The 18,455-nt window shown below is 45.4% G+C and overlaps 1 protein-coding gene across 2 annotated transcripts in view; it reads left to right on the top strand.

Annotated features, from left to right (window-relative positions):
* Nucleotides 1-612: 612 nt before the first annotated feature.
* The window catches only part of LOC136834420 (BAG family molecular chaperone regulator 1-like), a 121,391-nt gene continuing 103,548 nt past the window's right edge, over nt 613-18,455 (top strand). Inside the window, exon 1 of one of the 2 annotated variants that reach the window (XM_067096999.1) lies at nt 613-768. In XM_067096999.1, coding sequence (XP_066953100.1) covers nt 755-768 — 14 coding nt within the window. In that variant the 5' untranslated portion in view covers nt 613-754. Of the gene's footprint in view, nt 769-920; nt 1,058-18,455 lie in introns of those variants that run through there. The other variant, XM_067097000.1, reaches the window with a different exon arrangement.

Genomic DNA, 18,455 nt, shown 5'->3' with positions numbered 1-18,455 from the left:
TTGTGATCGTTATTTTGATTATCATGTCTATACTGATCACTTTGAATATCTATTCATGTCTTTCTTTTATTGTAGCTTCAGTATATCGATCAGAGACTGATTAAACTCATTATACTGATGATTAGTTTAGTTCATGAGAAATCTTTTGTCTTGGTTATCCTCCAAACAAGTTACTTTTTCTCTCTTGAAATTAATAATGATAATTTTGGCACTTACAACACTGCTAATCATGGAAAGAAGTTTTAAAACGTCAATCTTTAAATGACAGGATGTAGATAATAAACAATCGGAAACAATAAATCTTAGAAATTGCAAGTACGCAGACATGTACAATACCGAACAAGGATGGGTTGCAATATTTCAATCCGTAGAAACATTGATCATACAGCAAAATAACAACAACATTGCAGTTAAGGAAGGTGATAAGTTATCATGCGCTAGAGTACTTCGTATTATTACTGTACGTTAACACCGCAACATTTACGCCATAGTTGTTTCTGAGATTCCCCGTTTTCAGATAGAAGGCTTTGTGTTTTGAGGCTTCAGTATTATAACTGCAGACTGTGAGCAGTAAAATATTGATAAACAGGAAATAAAAAAAATTCTTATACCACTTGGAGATGGCAATAACTCTAGCGCTGCTTTTCTAGGAATTTGACCATGTACAACTGCTAGTACTAGGTTGTTTCTAGCACTTACGGAGTTGCGAGAAGACTTTGAACTGCTGTATCCCCACTTTGGTTGCTGCTACTGCATGTGGTTATTTGGGTAATTATAATATACTGTGTTATTGCTCTCTGTTTTATTTTGAATAAGTATGCAGTGTATCGCGTGCTCTGCCAACAGTTTATTAGATGTGTGAAAATTGACATTTCTCTTTTGAGGCTCGGTCGTGGGCTTTTGGTATTGAGCCTCTTCCACGTTACAGCTGTGTGTGCAAACTGAAATCAAGGCTTGTCATAGAGGCCAGTTGACCACAGTTGGGCCTCAGCCGCCTTTTCGTAGCTTTAAGTTGTGTCTACAGCACTGCCCCATTTAGAGGGTAGGCTGTTTCGTTGTAAGTATACCTACTTGTCACTGCCCACGTAAACTCGGGTAGCTTAGCTCACACGATCTGTTGGGAAAATGCCATTGGGTAGGCTGAATAGGCCTGCTGCAGGATAATTCCAGGCTAGGCTCTGGTTTGTTTGGTGCGTTGACTGTAGACCGGAGACTCGGCTCATAAACTATTTCACACAGGCTAGGCCTTGGGCTTGGTAGGCCTAACGTAAAGGAGACAGCTGCATGAAGATGTTCTTTATTAATGAAATGTGTTCACTAAACAACATAGTAATGGATTTATAAAATATAATAGAGGAGAGAGAATTTGAGAAGTGTACCGAGATAATGAGAAGTATAGCGTCTTTGTTTGTTTTTGTTCGTCCACAAGGGGCTGTTACTAAACATGCTGAAAGTTCTGTGGAACGTCATGTTAAGTAGCAGCCCCTTGGGGATGAAATAAAAAATATAAGTGATGAAACTATAGAACAGCTACACATGGACTAAGCCTGTTACCTTGGAAATTGATTTTCCTTCTACTTTTAGTGTTGCTGATGAAGGAGGTGGTGGTGTTTATTATTGGTCAATTATTGTTAACTCATATCTACCCAACTAGGTTGGGGACCTTCTGGAAACGCAGGGTTTTGGGTGGGGGAAATTGTTGGGAGAAAGACCAGACACCATGTTGTTGTTATGCCATGGTTCCATGCATGTGCAAGTCATTATGGAGCCATATGTTCAAGAAGGGATTGGCTAAGGAAACCCATTATAAACGGGACTATAGCTACTAACCTAACATACTCTAACCTACCTAACATCCACTTTTTACCAAAAGCTCCCCTATAACACTGCACATGCACGATAGCATTCCAGGATGGCCAGCATACAATAATTTGTCAGTTCTGAGGTTAATTGCAGTCTACTGCCAAAAAATAATGGTTAATCTTGATAAGCAAACAAAATACTGTAGAAAAAGTCAATTTCCAAGGTAATACCCCACGCGGAGCTGTTCTATAGTTCTACCATATAAAGAAAGGGCAGTAAAATTTCCTTCTTGGTAAATTTCTCAAGTTATTTTACCTGTACTGCATTAGGCCTATATAGTTTAGGGTGAATTCAAGTATTTTAGCAGAATTTTAGCAGAATTTTAGCAAATACATATATATCCTCCCCTTCCCCAGGTCTGCAATCACTCCGGTAAGGTGAGGCCAGCTGGTTTAAGTATATCCTACTTTAACCAGACCACTGAGCTGATTAACAGCTCTCGTAGGGCTGGCCTGAAGGATGGTGAAGCTGTTTGTGAAAATGATTGGTAAAACTGGATGAGAGTGCCTTGCCTTGTGCAAGATTCACTGATGGGGAATATCCTAATGTAGGTTCCTTGGGATGATCAACCTGGTGTATAGGTAGTCCATTGTGGGAGAGATTTTGCAGAGTTCGGCATTTCTTTGCCCCTTGTATTCTGAGGAGATTTACAGATGAAGGTACTGGAAGATGAGATTTAGCATGGACAGACAATCTTCCCTTTTCTTCATTCTGAAGCTGCCCCCACAAGTTTTTGGACACCTCTTTAGAACATGAGGCTTCTCCTCATCTGTAGCAATCTATTGTAGAATGTTATTTTTTAGGGTGTAAATGTGATGATAATTGTTGCTTACTGACCTGCATCTCCCTTATTATTATAAGGAGACAGGTTCGTCTGAAATTTTTCTGAGGCGGACTCGACGTCTCCGGCCTGAGTGTCGATGACTCTTCGTTAGTACTGGCTCGACCAAGAAAGAAGTGTCCAAGAACGCCATCTCCTTTTGGCTTCATGAGACAATAAGGAGAGCGTATGCTGCTGCGGGAGAAGACGACACCGGTACACTTCGTCCAAGAGCTCACGAAGTCCGCAGCATTGGTCCGTCCCTCGCATTCCGGAAGAACATGTCGGTTGTGCAGGTGCTGAAGGCAGGTGTGTGGTCCAACAGACCACCTTCACCTCCTTCTACCTCTGGGATGTTGCTCACAAGCCCTTGGACACTTTTTCCTTGGGTCCTGTGGTGGCTGCTTAACAAGTGTGTAGCTTACCCGGCTCCTCTAACAGGGCAGGTTGCATATCGCCAAAGATGTGCGGTTGTGGATGGGAGAATGAATGTGGAGTGACTGGCTTCTCTTCTTTCTCCCCATCCTGGCTCTCTTCCCATGGGCAGGGAGCGGACTTGCCGTTACATGCTGGATCTGGCGGTCGATGTAGGTAAGCACCCAACGGGAGTTCCCGTTCTATTTTCCTTCCCCTTGCAAGGGGGGGAGGGAGACCATGACTATAAGACAAACCCAATGCTTATGACTGCCTTATGTCATCTGACTCCAAGTTTTTCCTAGCCTACTTTGCATTAAGTGACGATTCCTCTTTCATGCAAAGGGACCCAGAAGTCTGACAACTGATCCCGTGTTTCTTACAACCCGATCATTTTGTCAGAGGCAGTTTTTCCCTTCCTCGCTCTATCGACCAGGAAGGGAAGACAGGGTGTGGTGAGCTCCAGTCAGTTCAGGAGACTCGCTCAGATTCCTCCCTCCAACCAGTGAGTATTCCTAATGTAAAGGACCGAGGGTTTGTATATTGTGTCGGAACAAATCACAATTTTTAAAGTAAATTACATTTTTCCTAACTATACAAACCCTAGATCCTTTACATTTTATGCCCACCTCATGCCACCCCTCAGTCAGATACCTGGGTCGAAAGGCAAGTTGGAATGTTTACATCCTGACACGCCGGATGCCTGCCTCCCGGATGGTAGTTAACTGCCTATCCACCTTGTTTGAAAGTTCAGTGGCCGTTTCCAGCCTATGCTAAAAGTAATTCCCAATGTAAAGGACCTCAGGTTTGTATAGTTAAGAAAAATACAGTTTACTTTAAAAATTGTGATTTTACGCTTCGGAAGTAGCGAGGGCCTTCCTCTTCAAGTTGCAATCACCCTCGTTTTTCGGAGAACTTCATGCTGATTCTTCAGCGCGAGGATTCCCGGGACAGGACCACACTCCCCCAATGAATAATCTTCATCACTCGCAACCCTTGCAGTTCCCGAGGGGCCGAGAGTTTCGCGGCCACAGCGGTCCTTGCTTGCGAGTGTTCTTGACCAGATATAATATTTTTCTCTGGACTTTCCTTTGCACAAGGAGTTCATTCAGGTCAAAACACCAGGCTCCTCCCCTCCCTCGACAGAGTACCAATTCTCCTTACCTCGGAGGGTCTTGCCGACTGCAGGTTGGTCTGACTCTGCCTCACCTGGACTGGGTTCTCTCTCTGCTTCTCCTTGCCGTGAAGGGTATTCTCTTCCGCAACGAGAGGCGGCGATCTTGGAGGGCACCTGCTGGTTTCCTCCAGGCAGTCTCTTGATGGATCCACGATCCATCACTTTTAGGCTTTCTCTCCTCGGATACGACCATTCCTGGAAAGAACCCTGCCTTCTGGAGACTGGTCCTGTTGGGGGGGTGGGTCTTCCTATACCAGACGGCAATCTGTTGGCAATTCTGGTGCTAAGAAGAAGGACTTTGTCCTAATTTGGATCTCCGGTTTTGTAAGTCCCGAGTTGGTTCCACCCATAGGAACAAACCTTTACTTGGTTCTGCCTTATTCTTTCAAAGACTTGCCAGATACCATGGTAATCAAGGTTTTTACCAGGGCACTGCCTTGTTCTTTGGACAGTGGCCAAGACCTATGGGTCTTAGTCATCTCGGCTCGACCTGAGTTCAAGCCAGCCCCCTTAACTCCTAAGAAGTCCCAGGCTTTGGAAGAAGTTCGTGGAACATGTAGCCCTCTTCTTCCCTTCTGGGAAAGCATAACTGTCTCTCTTTCCACCCTCTTTTCCATAAGGGAGGAGGGAAGAAGGGAAGAGGGAAAGAAGTACCGACCAGGCAGAAGTTCTACTGCAGATGCCTGGATGAAATGATACTTATCGAGTCTCTGGAGCTAGCAGCGACATTGCTGAGACCTGGGAATGGATTCCTTCAGGAGAAGTATCTATTTCCCTTGGGTCTTGGCAGTTTGTTTCATAAAACTTCCATCCCGCTTCCTATCCTGTGCTCCCAGTTCGGGAAATGCCAGCCTGGCTAGAGCCAATCATCTTGGTATCCTGTCATCTCGTAGAAGCTTTTCCATGGTGGAGAATGAAGGAGATCTGCTGCCATTCATCCACCCTTCATTCCTCTTCGAAGAATGAAGAAAGAGTTAGGTTAATGCTTAATTGAAGGTACCTTCGAATATGCTTGTATATTCTCCTTACATCGTGTGTCTACTTCCGCGTTCACCAATCGAGGGATAGGCACACACCTATAAGACTTTGTCTTGAAGGTGTGTGACAGAGACTTTTAGTACCTTCTCATCAACATCCTGAACTCTGGCAGCCTTTTGGCCTTCCGAGAATTTAGGATGAATTTTGCGACACTCAGTGGTTTCATTGAACAACAAAACCACAGTAGTGGCATACGTCAACAAACAAGAGGGAGTAATTTTTCCTCCTGTTTCATCTGTCGACATTTGCAGGTACTCGAGTGTTCTATAGCGTACTTGATAGCTCAGTTAGCGAGATGCATTCCCTGTGGGGTTTGAGTGATCGGGATGGAACGTGCTCTTCACTCTTTTCCTCATGAAGATTCATGAAGATATTGCTCGACTGAGAGATCCCTACTGTCTTTATGTTGCCTCCTGGCACAACAAAGTCAGTAGTTTTCTCGTTCCTTCATACCAGACCCAGGGGCTGCTACAGTTAGGCATGCTGTCTTTTTGGGAAAAATCAATATCTACGTTTTTCCCTCTGTATTTGTCTGATTCGTTAGGGGTTCACAAGCATTGCTCACCCCAAGTTACAGACAAATGCTGGAATACTTCACCTTTTGCTCTACCTGATAGCTTTGCTTCTGAGGCATCAAGAAGAGTTGTGCTTGACCCAACCTCCTGTAGCAGCTACACAAGAAGCAGTTCTTCAGGCAGTACATCCCTGTGTGTTCAGGACTGGAAGACCTTCCAGCTTTCCTTGCAAGCATAGGCTTTCTCGCTGAGCGGCAATGGATATAGCTGGATATCTCTTGAAGTTCTCTACAACACTGTCCCAGGGACTGGATCCATCTTCGCAGGTTGGTATCATTGACGGAACTACTACTCAGGTCAGAATTGCTCTTCATCGTCTTCTCTGCCTAGGGCTGCTTTTCTCCTTTTCATTTGTGAAGAAAGGCCCATGCAACCTAGTCTTCTATCTGAAGTAGCCTTTTTCTCCTCAGTCAAGATTTAGCTACGGATGAGAAGCTTCTTTGGTCTTGCTGTCCCAGGGAACTGTTCCTTAGGTGGTATGTAACTCTCGTTTAGGGTTCCTGTTGTCAGACAGAGATGTGCCCTCATAGGACCATCTCTCATTGCACTCCGGCCTTTGCGTAGAAGATGGAAGAATGGGTAAAGGGAATCAATACCTCGACTCCTTCTCGGATGTTGTAAGTGGACTCCAAATCCATCGGCTTCTATTGTCAGGTTCGAGTCCTTCTTGTTCCCCTCCTCCTTGGACTTTGTATAGATGATCCAGATCAATCATTACCTTGTCCTATTAGGGAGCTCTGGAACTTTCCGAAGGCTTGACATTCCTAACCTGGATGTCATCAACTTTTTTGTATTACTGTCTCTCCCAAGGAAGAAGTGTCTAAGGACACATCTTTCTCCTGGCTTTGTGAAGTGATCGAAGGAGGTACTCGGCAGCTGGCGACGACAATACCGGTACTTTCCACCCGAGAGCTTACGAAGTCAATGGCTTGGTCCATCCCTCGCGTTCCGGAAGTTTCTGTCGGTCTGGAAGCAAGATGTGGTCTCATAGACCACACGGTTGTCGTCTTCCTGTGGTCTTGCCCACAGGCTTTTGGAACCTTTTTTCCTTGTTCCTGTGGTGGCTGCTCAACAAGTTGTGTTTTGTTACCTGGCTCCTTCAAAAGGACTAGTAGCATCTCACCTAAGGTGTTGGTTCTGTAAGTGAAAAGGATACCAAGAGTGACTGGCCTCTCATTTCCTCCTTCAGGATGAGAATAAGACTCGAATCGATACTTGCTGGATCTGGCGTCTAATGCCGTAAGACTATACAGTGAGCTCCTGTTCTATTTTTCTTTTAGAATCATAGAAGCAATTCCGCTCCTTCCTCTAGCAAGAGGAGGAAGAAGAGGCTGGCAATAAGGGAAACCCTGTCTTGGGTTTTCCTTACTGCCTCCGACCAGCCTATTTCATATGAGTTAAGTTTTCTCACTCATGCGAAAAGGTCCAGTGTCTGACGTTTGATCTTGCAGTTCCTACACTCCGATCAATATGTCAGAGGCACAGTACTCCTCCTCGCTTTTTTCGACCAGGTGGAGTAACCCAGGTGTGCAGAACTCCAGTCAGCTCAAGAGACTCACTCAGATTCCTCTCTCCAACTAGTGAGTCTTCCTAATGTGAAGGACCGATGGTTTGTATATTATGTTGGAATAAATCACAATTTTTAAAAGTAAATTGTATTTTTCCTAACTATACAAACCTGAGGTCCTTTACATTACATTTTTATGCCCACCTCATGCCACCCCTCAATCTGAACCTGGACTGAAAGGCAAACTGGAATGTTTACCTCCAGGCAGGCGGGTATTCCCCGCCTACCTGTAGGTAGTTACTGCCTAACCACCTTGTTCAAGAGTTTAACGGCCGTGGCCAGCCACCATCCAGGACTCGAGGAAACAAACCAGCTGACAGCTCAATTCATTTTCTGCCGGCTTCCAGTTAACATCGGAATTTTCACACAGCTGCTTCTTCGCCTTTCGGCTTTGCTTTGCATGAATTTGGTGAAGTACTCAGAATTTGTTGCTTTGTGGCTTGCTGCCATTGTTGACTTGTCGTTAAAGTTAACTTCAGTTTATTTAGTTAACGATGTCGGATTCCAGTTCATCTAGTATTCGCTTTTGTTCCGAGGGTTGTAGGACTAGGCTAACTAAGCTTTCATACAATTCTCATACAGAATGCACTAAATGTAGGGGGCAAGAATGTAGTAAGGATAATACTTGCAGTGAGTGTCAGGATTGGGAGGATAAGAAATGGAAAACATTGAAATCTGATCTAGAGAAATTAGAAAGGGATAAGAAGAGGAAAGCAGCCATTAGGGCTGAAAGTAGGGCTAATGCAGAGTCCATTCCTTTGGAAAATGTAGGGGGTGACAGAACTATCACTCCTCCAATTCCTCCTCCTTCTCCTATCCTAACTCCTCCCACTTTACCATCTTCTCCTGTTCCAGGTTTCCACGATTCCACTCTTAGTGCCACTGCCAGCCTTGAATCTAGGTTTGATCAGAAATTTACTGTATTATCTAGTACCATTATGGAAATGGGGTCAGCTATTAAATCTCTAATGGAGAAAAATGTAAGTGTTGACAGTGCAGTGAGAAGTGATAGTCCTGTGAATATTGAGGAGGTGGCTGTCCGTCCCACCAGTGCTCGTAGATGAAGGTCACTGTCCCGCTCCCCCGTACCGGGGAGAAGACATACCGGAGGTCCAAGGGAGGCTGACACAGTTTGCCCACTGGCAGCCTCACTCTCTGTCAAGCCTGGCTTGCGCTCCCAGGCTTCGACTAAATGCCATTGGAAAGGCGTTCTTGTGCATCGACTTTCTGATTCAGAATCTTCCAGTCTGCGCAAGAAGCCATATTGCTACTCTTCATCGCGCCCACTCAAGAGATATGCGAATATTAGCAATTCTTTTCCCGTGGCTGTCAAGAGGTACAGAGAGACTAGCCCTCAACCTTCCTGCAGTTTTCAAGTCGAGCCTGGTTCTCCTGCTCATCTTCGTTGTTTCTTTGAAAACATTCCTGAGCACTATAAGTGTTGTAAGCACCCATCTTCTTCTGAGCGCCAAGCGGCCTCCAACTCGCACCAGACTTCCGCTGGTGAGCGCCTGGCGCCCGCCGACCCACGCCAGAATACCGCCAATGAGCACTAAAATTCCGCCAGTGAGCACCCGGGCCCGCCAATTCACGCCAGAATTCTGCCAATGAGCGCCCACCGTCTCGCGCCAGACTTCAGCTCTAGAGCGCTTGGCACCAACACCCGAACTTCCAACGCCGACAACCGAATTCCCAGCTTCTTCTTCTGGAACCAATGCACCTTCTTCGGCTATTCTGCCTTCTTCATCAGTCCAGGAAGATTCTTTAGCCCCACTCAAGCGCCAATTGACCAAGCTTATGGGTCTTTTGAAGAAATCTGCATCTGCTCCAGAGTCCAAGGATAAATCATTGTCTCCTATCTCTTCGGAGGAGGAAGAGATTGTTCAGAATACGGTTCCCTCTTTTTCCTACTCGTCTCGCCTGCGTTTCCTCCTGGAGAATTACCCGGACTTCTTCATGCCTGCTTCGCCTACTTCTCCAGCTTCTACCTACCTCATGAAAAAGCATCTGTCAGAAGGCACCAGACTACCCAAGCTTGTTCTTTCCTCCTCCTCGAAGAAAGCTCTCAAAGAAGTTCATGCCTGGCTGGCCGCTAAGAGAGAACAGGGCAAAGCGACTTTCGCCCCTCCGCCCAGCAAGTTGTTGAAGATGAGATACTCTTACTATGCCACGGGGAAGCTCCTTCCTTGGGAGTTCCTGCCTCCTCCCAAGGGGACTTCTCTGGTCTGGTAGATTCATCCTGTAGAAAGTCTTTATTGTAGGCCAAGATAATGTTTTCCTCAGACGAACTAGACCACCTTATCAGGAATATTTTTAAGGTGTTTGAGATATTTAGTTTCCTAGATTGGGCCATCAGGGTGCTAGGGAGTAAGATTGAAGACTGCCCGGATTTAGCTGAAGATCTTGCCTCTGATTGGCTAGGAGTTATTTCATGCTCAGACAGAGCAATTAGAGATGGCTCTTTAGAACTCACCTCCCTTTTTTCTATGGGTGTCCTTAAGAAGAGGGAGCTCTGGTGTTCGTTCGCCTCGAAAGGAGTCTCACCGACTCAGAAGTCGGCTCTACTCTTCGCTGCCTTAGACAGGCCTCACCTCTTTCCTTAACACATAGTGAAGGAGGGCTACTCCATTCCTTTCGTAAAGACTCCTCCCGTAACTACATCTCCAATCGCCTTGACAGCGTACTCAAAAGATTCCATGAAGTTTTTGGCCCTCTTTTGAGAAGAGGCCTTGGGGGGCTGGAGGCCCGTTCTGGATGTACTTTGAATGTGTTCGTACTGAAGACGAAGTTTCACATGGAGACCGTTCGCTCTGTCATGTCCTCAGTACAACAGGGGGACTCGATGGTCACCCTGGATATGCAGGATGTGTATTTTCACATCCCTGTTCATCCAGACTCTCAGAAATTTCTATGCTTCATTTCTCAGTATAGGATAATACAGTTCCGGGCCCTATACTTCAGCTTATCAACACCTCCTCAAGTTTTCACACGAATTCTTGCTCCTCTTGGGAATTGGCTTCACCTTCTAGGAATCAACATCAACTTGTATCAAGAAGATTGGCTTCTCCGCTCGTCGTCAAAGGAAAAGTGCACTGAGGACTTGAGAAGAACTCTTCGCCTGACACAGGAGTTAGGCATCCTCATAAACAAAAAGAAATCCTTTCTGATTCCATCTCAGGAGATTCCCTATTTAGGGATGATACTGAACTCTCAGACTTTTCGGGTTTTTTCTGTCGCCCAAAAGAGTCGAGAACTGCCTTCAGATTGTCAGTCAGTTCCTTGCTCTTCCTTCCTGCTCGGCAGTGCTATGGATGAGTCTTCTGGGGACCCTTGCTTCAGTAGAGCAGTTTGTAAATCTAGGCAGACTGCACATGAGACCCCTTCAGTTTTTTCTCAAAGCAAATTGGTGCAGAAAAACTGAACCAGACTCTTTCATCTTCCTGATTACGTTGGAAATCAAAGAGGATCTCCAGTGGTGGTCGTGCAGAGAAAGACTTTGGGAAGGGAAGTCTCTTCTCACAGTGCACCCAGACCTTCAGTTTTATTCAGATGCCTCTGACCTAGGCTGGGGCGCGCTTCTGGAAGGTCGGGAAGTCTCCGGAACATGGACTACAGAACAACAGAATGCTCACATCAACATAAAGGAACTGAGAGCAGTTTACCTGGGCCTTCAATACTTCTCGGATCTGGTCCGTGGCAAGAAGATTGTAGTATATGCGGACAACACCACAGCTCTTGCATATGTTCGCAAACAGGGGCACTCATTCCTTCTCCCTGTATGAGACAGCGAAGGATCTCCTTCTGTGGGCAGAAGAGACCCAAGTCTCTTGTCACCCGGTTCACTCAAGGGAGGATGAACGTGATTGCGGATGAATTAAGCCGCCTCAATCAGGTCCTTCCATCCGAATGGACCTTAAATCCAGTAGTCTGCAACAGCCTTTGGAAACTGTGGGGCAAACCCACAGTGGATCTTTTCATGCCGTGAGAAACCACCGTCTGCCCCTCTTTTGCTCTCTGGTTCCGGATCCTCAAGCATGAGCATGGATGCCATGCTTTTGAATTGGACAAATTTAGATGTGTACGCCTTCCCTCCCTTCGGAATGATCAGGGAAGTAATCAACAAGCTGTCAACGCATCAGAACAACTCCATGACCCTTGTAGCCCCATTTTGGCCAAACAAGGAATGGTTTCCAGACTTGATTTGACTCCTGGTAGACAACCCAAGACTTCTTCCACAAAAACGGTCTCTGCTCAGACAACCCCACTTCCTCAGATTCCACCAAGGATTATCCACTCTGGCCCTGAGAGGCTTCAGACTGTTAAGCGCCCTGTCAGAGCAAAAGGGTTTTCGAGACAAGCTGCAGAGGCAATTACGAAATGCAGACGAGCTGCTTCTACAAAGCTCTACTAATCAAAATGGACAGTCTTCAGAAGGAGGTGCAGCTGCCATAATGTCTCTTCTTCTGATAAATCTATAAGCCAAATAGCTGACTTTTTGATATTCCTAAAGTCCATTAGGAAGCTATGGACCTCTACCATCCAAGGGTATAGGTCGATGCTCAACTCAGTTTTTAAGCACAGAGGAATGGATCTCTCTTCTAATCAAGATATCACCGACCTGATCAAATCTTTCAATACGTCCAAGAAAGATAGTTCTTCCAACGTCTCTTGGAACTTAGACGTTGTACTGAAGTGGCTCTCAGGTCCTCAATTCGAACCTCTTCGTTCTGTTTCCCTCAGGAATCTCACGAAAAAGACTCTCTTTTTAACGGCTCTCGCTACTGCCAAACGTATTAGCGAGTTACAAGCAATAGACAAGAGAATAGGCTTTGCACAAAAGGACGCAGTCTGCTCTCTTTCTCTGGGTTTCCTCGCAAAGAACTAGGACCCTTCTAAACCCTGGCCTAGGTCCTTCGTCATCAAGAACCTTGTGGATATCTTAGGACCAGAGGAAGAAGAAAGACTCCTCTGCCCAGTGAGGTCCCTCAGGTACTATCTTCAGAGGGCGGAAAAGATTTAAGGACCTTCGAGCAACCTCCGGTGCTCTGTTAAAAACCCAGTTCGCCCGCTCTCCAAAAGTGCCATATCCTTCTTTCTGAGAGAATTAATATTAGAAGCCCACTCTCAGATCTAGGAAGAAGCTTTTCCTCTACTTAAGGTTAAGGCTCACGAAATTAGGGCAGTAGCAACTTCCTTCACTTTTAAACACAACTTGTCTCTTTCTTCAATCCTACAGTCGACGTTCTGGAGATGCAAGTCCATATTCACCTCACATTACCTCAAGGACATAGAAACTGTATTTGAAAATTGTAGCACTTTGGGACCTTTATCCGTGGCTGGCATGGTGCTGGGAGAGGAAGCATGAGGAATCTATCTGTTCCTTTGCTATCCACTCGCCTTGACTTAAGGTTTTGAGTCGTTGGGAAGCCTGGGGGTACATTGTACCTGGAGTACCCACCAGTTCATACTTTATCTTTATCTTTGATAATGATTGGGTTTTTTGGTTTTATTCTGTGGTGTAGGTGACAGTGTTTTCATTTTGTATTCTGGTCTTTGCCCAGGGCAAGGGCATCTTTTAAAAACTTTGTCAGCTTATGGTGTACTTCCTCCACTGCAAAGTTTCCCACTAATGTAGTGGTAACCCTTGGCTATAATGCCACATCCACTACAAGTTGAGAGAAGTGCCGACCAGAGGCAGTACCTTCCTGCAGCAGCTCTCTCAACAGGTAAGGAAGCAACAAACATTTATTCAATGTCAGCGACCTTTCTAGTTCAAACTCATTACTTACTTAATGTTTTGGAGTAGAATATGTCCATGCTCTTTCCCACCTCCTTACAATGTGGAATCAGCTATGTAATTACTTGGTAAGTTGCTTATATAAAAATGACATGTTTTTGAGTGGATGGGTGATGGTGTTTCTAATCTTTGGTGTAGGTAATAAGTGTGGTTATCTGGCTGTCTTTTTGACGGTACTGCACCCAAGGCAGGGGCAAATTTTGTATGCTTTACTAGCGATCGGAATGGTCCTTTACTTGAGCTCCCACTTATGTAGCAGGCGACTCTTGGCTTTGCTGCCGCACCACTGCGGGTAACATGAGTGCCAACCAGAGGCAGTACCGTCTTGCAGCAGCTCTCTTAACAGGTACGGAAACAACAAGTATTGTCTCAATACTATCAAATTTTCTACTGTATTCTCAAATTCATTACATTTACTAATGTTTTGGGGTAGAATATGTCCATGCAACCTGTCAATGTGGGAATCTGCTATGTAATTACTTGGTAAGTTACTTATATAAAAATGACTTTTTTATAATAAAATAAGTTTTATATATATTTACCAAGTAATTACAGAATGGGAGCCCACCCTCCTCCCCTTGCATGGTCATTTAGGCACAAACAAATTGAAGTGCTTTGGTGAGTTGTTCCTCTCCTTCCCAAAATGGGTGGGACTATCTGCCTACACCAAAAAACAAAAGAATCGCTACCGCGAATTTTCAAATTTTATCTGCCAAACTAGTTAGAAACTATAGCTATGTAATTACTTGGTAAGTATATATAAAACTTTATTTTATTATAAAAATGTCATATTGCACAACAAATCAAGTTTTCACTCCATAAATTGTATAATAATGGAAAAATATTGAAATATGTTGGATCCCTGCCCATGTAGGGATTATAGGAAACGAAGAGGCTGATAAAGCAGCTAAAGAAGTGGTCCACATAACAAGAGCTAATGTAAACATCCCTGTTAGTGACTATATAAGATATATAAGAACAGTCATTGTAAGTAAATGGAAAAATATATGGAATGAAGAACCTGAAAATAATAAATTAAAACATAAACTCCAGTGTTGGAAAAATGAGTTCATCATATCAGAGGGAGGGACACACACAAGTAATTCTGATACGTCTTCGAATAGGCCATGCTCGTTTGACTCATGGACACTTAATGAACAATCCACATGGCCCTCCTCGTGAATGCCCAGAGTGCAAAGTGTTGATAACAGTCAAGAATGTATTGTGTGAATGTCCAAAATATAACCTGCAGCAATTATCAAATTTTGGAAGTAGACCAATGAAGGAAATTTTGTCAGAATCTAATATATTTTCAGTAATACCAATTTTAATGTCCACGAGGAACTGTGATTTAATTAATAAAATATAAAAATAAGAAGTAAATAATAAACATATGAAAATTCTTAATGCACTAATGAATTTTAAAACAACTAAATTTGAAAATGTTACTTAACTTATTCTGAATTTTAATATACTTTTTTAGTGAGTAGGTCTCTGGCCTAGACCTGGCATTTCATCCAAATCCTTCGGGCCAGCGCTATGAGAGCTGATAGTCAGCTCAGTGGTCTAGTTAAACTGTTTTAATAATAATAATAGTAGCAAGCCCTTCCTCTCTCTAGCAAGGAGAGAGTGGAACGATAACAAACACTTCTAGGTGGCTACTTAGTTTGTTATCTGAACACATATAGATCTTTAACTTCCTCTTATCCTCCTGTGCAGTGAATTTCTGCATTGTATTTTAGCCCAGTAATATGACGGTCCATTAGACACCTATTATCTAACAAGTCAGAGGCTTGGGTCTACTTCCTTTGAATTCTCTTATTCAGGAAGTATGACCAAGTGTGCTGTACCTCCAGTTGGTTCGCTAAGGGAGAAAGAACGGATCCAGAGCTTGGATTGGTCCTCATTCTTGGCTAAAAATCCAAGGGTAACTGAGCAAAACCAGACCTCCTTTGAAACACCTACTCTAAAAGATGGCTTTGATCTCGCTAATGCATTTTAGCAGAAGCCAAAGTCGCCAAGAAGATAGTCTTCTGGGTAAGGTTTTTTTTCTTATAGAGAAGAGGGACATAGTGGTTCAAAAGAGGGACCTGTCTGTCTTCTTCAACACTACGGCCAGGTTCCAGGAGACCAGATTTCCTTCCTTTCTTGATGAGATCTAAATGATTGGGTATGACCAAAGGTCTAGGTCCCTGTGCTTAAACGTTGAGTTAAGCATGGTTCAAGACCCCTTAATGGTAGAATACAAGAGATTAAGATCTCTTCAGATAATAGAGGCAATCCGCAATTTGGGCCCTAGATGCCTCAGAAGAAGAGATGTCGTGTCTGAGACTCTAGCTTTGGAAAATTGTTCCAGTAGGCCTGGTAGACGGAGCTAGAAGATTGGCGTATACATCCTGCAAAAGCCTCTGCAGTACGTCTTGAAAATACTTTCGATTGGCAATTCTCCAACAGACTGGAGCCTGTCTGAGCAAGAGTGGACCACCCTTGGTGGAATCTCTAGAGGCGAGGTTGTCTGAGAAGACACGGTTTGGGGAAGGAGCTTGGAGAGTCCGCCAACAACCGTAGCAGATTCGGGACCCATTATCATGAGTCAGAACGTGGATATGAGGGTCATCGTAACGTTGCAATGAGCCTGAAACTTGTGTAGCACTTCCTTGACCCCGTTGAAGGGCGGCAAGGCGTAGAGATCCAGGTTGGACCGATCTTGCAGCATGGTGTTAATTGCCCATGCTAGAGGGACTGGGGCTGAAGAACAACAAAGAGGAAGGTGATGATTCCTTGAGATGGCAAACAGAACCAAGGTCAGTCTCCCCCATAGATTCCTCAGATCCCGGCAGACCAAGGGATCCAAGGTCCACTTGGTGGGAAGGACACATTTCTGACTGTTCAGTTTGTCCGCCAGAATTTACAGTTTGTTCTGAATAAGTCGAGCAACTAGTAAACTTGATTATGTTCATGAGACTTGCCTGTCAGATATATATATAGCTGTATTCTCTGATAGTCCAACAGAATTTCAAAACTTACGACACACGCAGTGGGAGATCAGGTGGTTAGTACCCATTCTGCCGCTGGGAGGTGGGTATCAGGAACCATTCCCATTTTCTATTCAGATTTTCTCTGTCGCCGGTACTGTCAACACCTGTTTTCAGTACCTCCGTCTTTGGATTTCGTAAACTTGGTTGTCACTTAAGTATTTGTTTGACTTATGGTTTTTTGACTTGGACTTGTGGCTAGGCATATGCTATTGTGGACTGTTTAGGATTTTGCTTTGTTTTTTGCTTGGATTAAGATGTCTGAATCTAGTTCTGCTAGTTATAGAGTTTGCTGTGTGCAAGACTGTAAGGTGAGGCTACCGAAAGTTTGGTAGATCCTCACACTGTATGCTTTCAGTGTAGGGGCATGTATGTTTGTTTAAAGATCGATGCAAGGAGTGTGAGTCTTTGCCTGATGCTAGTTGGAGGACTTATGATTCCTATGTGAGGAAGTGAGAGCGTGATAGGATCAGGAGGTCTTCCTCCAGGAGTGTATCAGTGAGTAGGAGTCAGGGTAGTGTTTTTTCACCTGCTAACCCTTCCGTAGACGTAGCTATTCCTAACCCTGTGGTGTTGCCCTTGGGCCCCGAGGTTGTGTCTGCAGAAGGAGATGCCCTGTCTGTTATTATGTCTTCCATTCGTAACCTGGAAGCTAAAATGCTCTCTCTTCAAAGTGCTGTGAAGTGCAGTGATAGTGTTTGTGCCCCTAGTGTTGTGGAGGGGGTGTCATATCGGCCGTATAATGCCTCTAGGCCTGGACCTCTGCCGGACTCCCAGGACTCAGGGAGTGGGCAAGTCGAAAGCCGCAGGAGGGTTACGCGGACCCCCCACCGATCTGGCGTCCCTTCGGCAGGTCCTGTTGACGCTTCCCAGGCTGCCAAGGATCGTGCACGGGCACGAATCCTTGGCGATTGCTTCTCGTCTCCCGATCTTCCTCCCGCGTCAGGGTGGAGCTCTCGGAAGGTCTCTCGACCTTTGAAGAGAAGCTTCAGAGAAGGGGACACTTCACGTCCCTTTTCTCGTGGGCTCTTTCGCTCTTCTCCGGAGAGTTTTGATGCCCTCCCGCCGCAGAAGAGGACCAGGACGTCATCGGACGATGATGCTTTTGAGCGCTCCGGTCGCTCCAGGGAGAGAGCTGTTGCTTCCCCTGTGAGAAAGAAGAAGGCGTCCCCTCGCCCCTCGTCTTCTCACAGAATCAGCCCTTCTCCTGAGAAGGAGACTTCTCCTACTCAGAAGCTTCTGCTAGACATGCAGCGGCAGTTGGCTTCGTTAATGGCCCAGAAGGAGACAGATCTGTGTCGTCGTCGGAAGGATTCCCGACTGCCGATCAAGAGTTCCAAACCGTCCCCTTCTGTTTCTCCGCGTTCATCTTCTTCTCATGCTTTGCCGCCCTCTAGAAGTCCTTTGGCTCAGCACTTTACTGGTCTCAGCAGGGATCGCCAATTCCCTCTTGCTGACGCTTTCCATCCTGCTAGGCTTGACGCCCCTCGTTCTGGCGCTCTGCTTTTTTTCGCCATGACGCTCATGCTGCTAAGCATGACGCTCCTCATGCTGCTCGGCAAGACGCCCCTTGCTGCTCGACCTCGTCCAGGACGCCTCATGGACGCTCGTCAAGACGCTTCTTGCCGAGATTTTCGCGACCCCTCTCGGACTTCTTCTAAGCAGAAGTCCCTTTTGCAGTTGGACTGCAAGGGCTTAGACCTCCCGGAGTTTCTCCAATCTCTTGGTTGCTCCCATTGAAGAAGGAGCTGTCAAGTGCATCGGAACCTGCAGTTGAGGAACAGTCCTTGACTTCATCAGCTGCTTCCGATTACCAGGTCTTGACACGTTTGCTGAAGGACTTGTTTGGGGACAAGTTTCAACCCTCTGCTCCTCACCCTCCTCCTTCGCAGTTAACCTCATCAAAGTCACAGAAGACTTCAGGTTTTGTGAAGATGGCCACGTCTCTCTCTATGAAGAGGGCCTTTAAGAAAGTTCAGGAGTGGATGGACTCCAGGAAGGCCCAGTACAAGACTTCTTTCGCCCTGCCTCCGTCAAGATTGAGTGGGAAAGCGGGGATTTGGTACGAGACGGGAGAGGATGTTGGTTGGAGAGTTCCTTCCTCTTCCCAAGGGGACTTCGCCAGCCTTGTGGACGCTCCTAGGAGGTCTCTCCTTTCGTCAGCAAAGG

Source organism: Macrobrachium rosenbergii, chromosome 53 (genome assembly GCF_040412425.1).
Source record: "Macrobrachium rosenbergii isolate ZJJX-2024 chromosome 53, ASM4041242v1, whole genome shotgun sequence".
Lineage (NCBI taxonomy): Eukaryota > Metazoa > Arthropoda > Malacostraca > Decapoda > Palaemonidae > Macrobrachium > Macrobrachium rosenbergii.
This window is presented reverse-complemented; position numbering and strand designations above follow the sequence as displayed.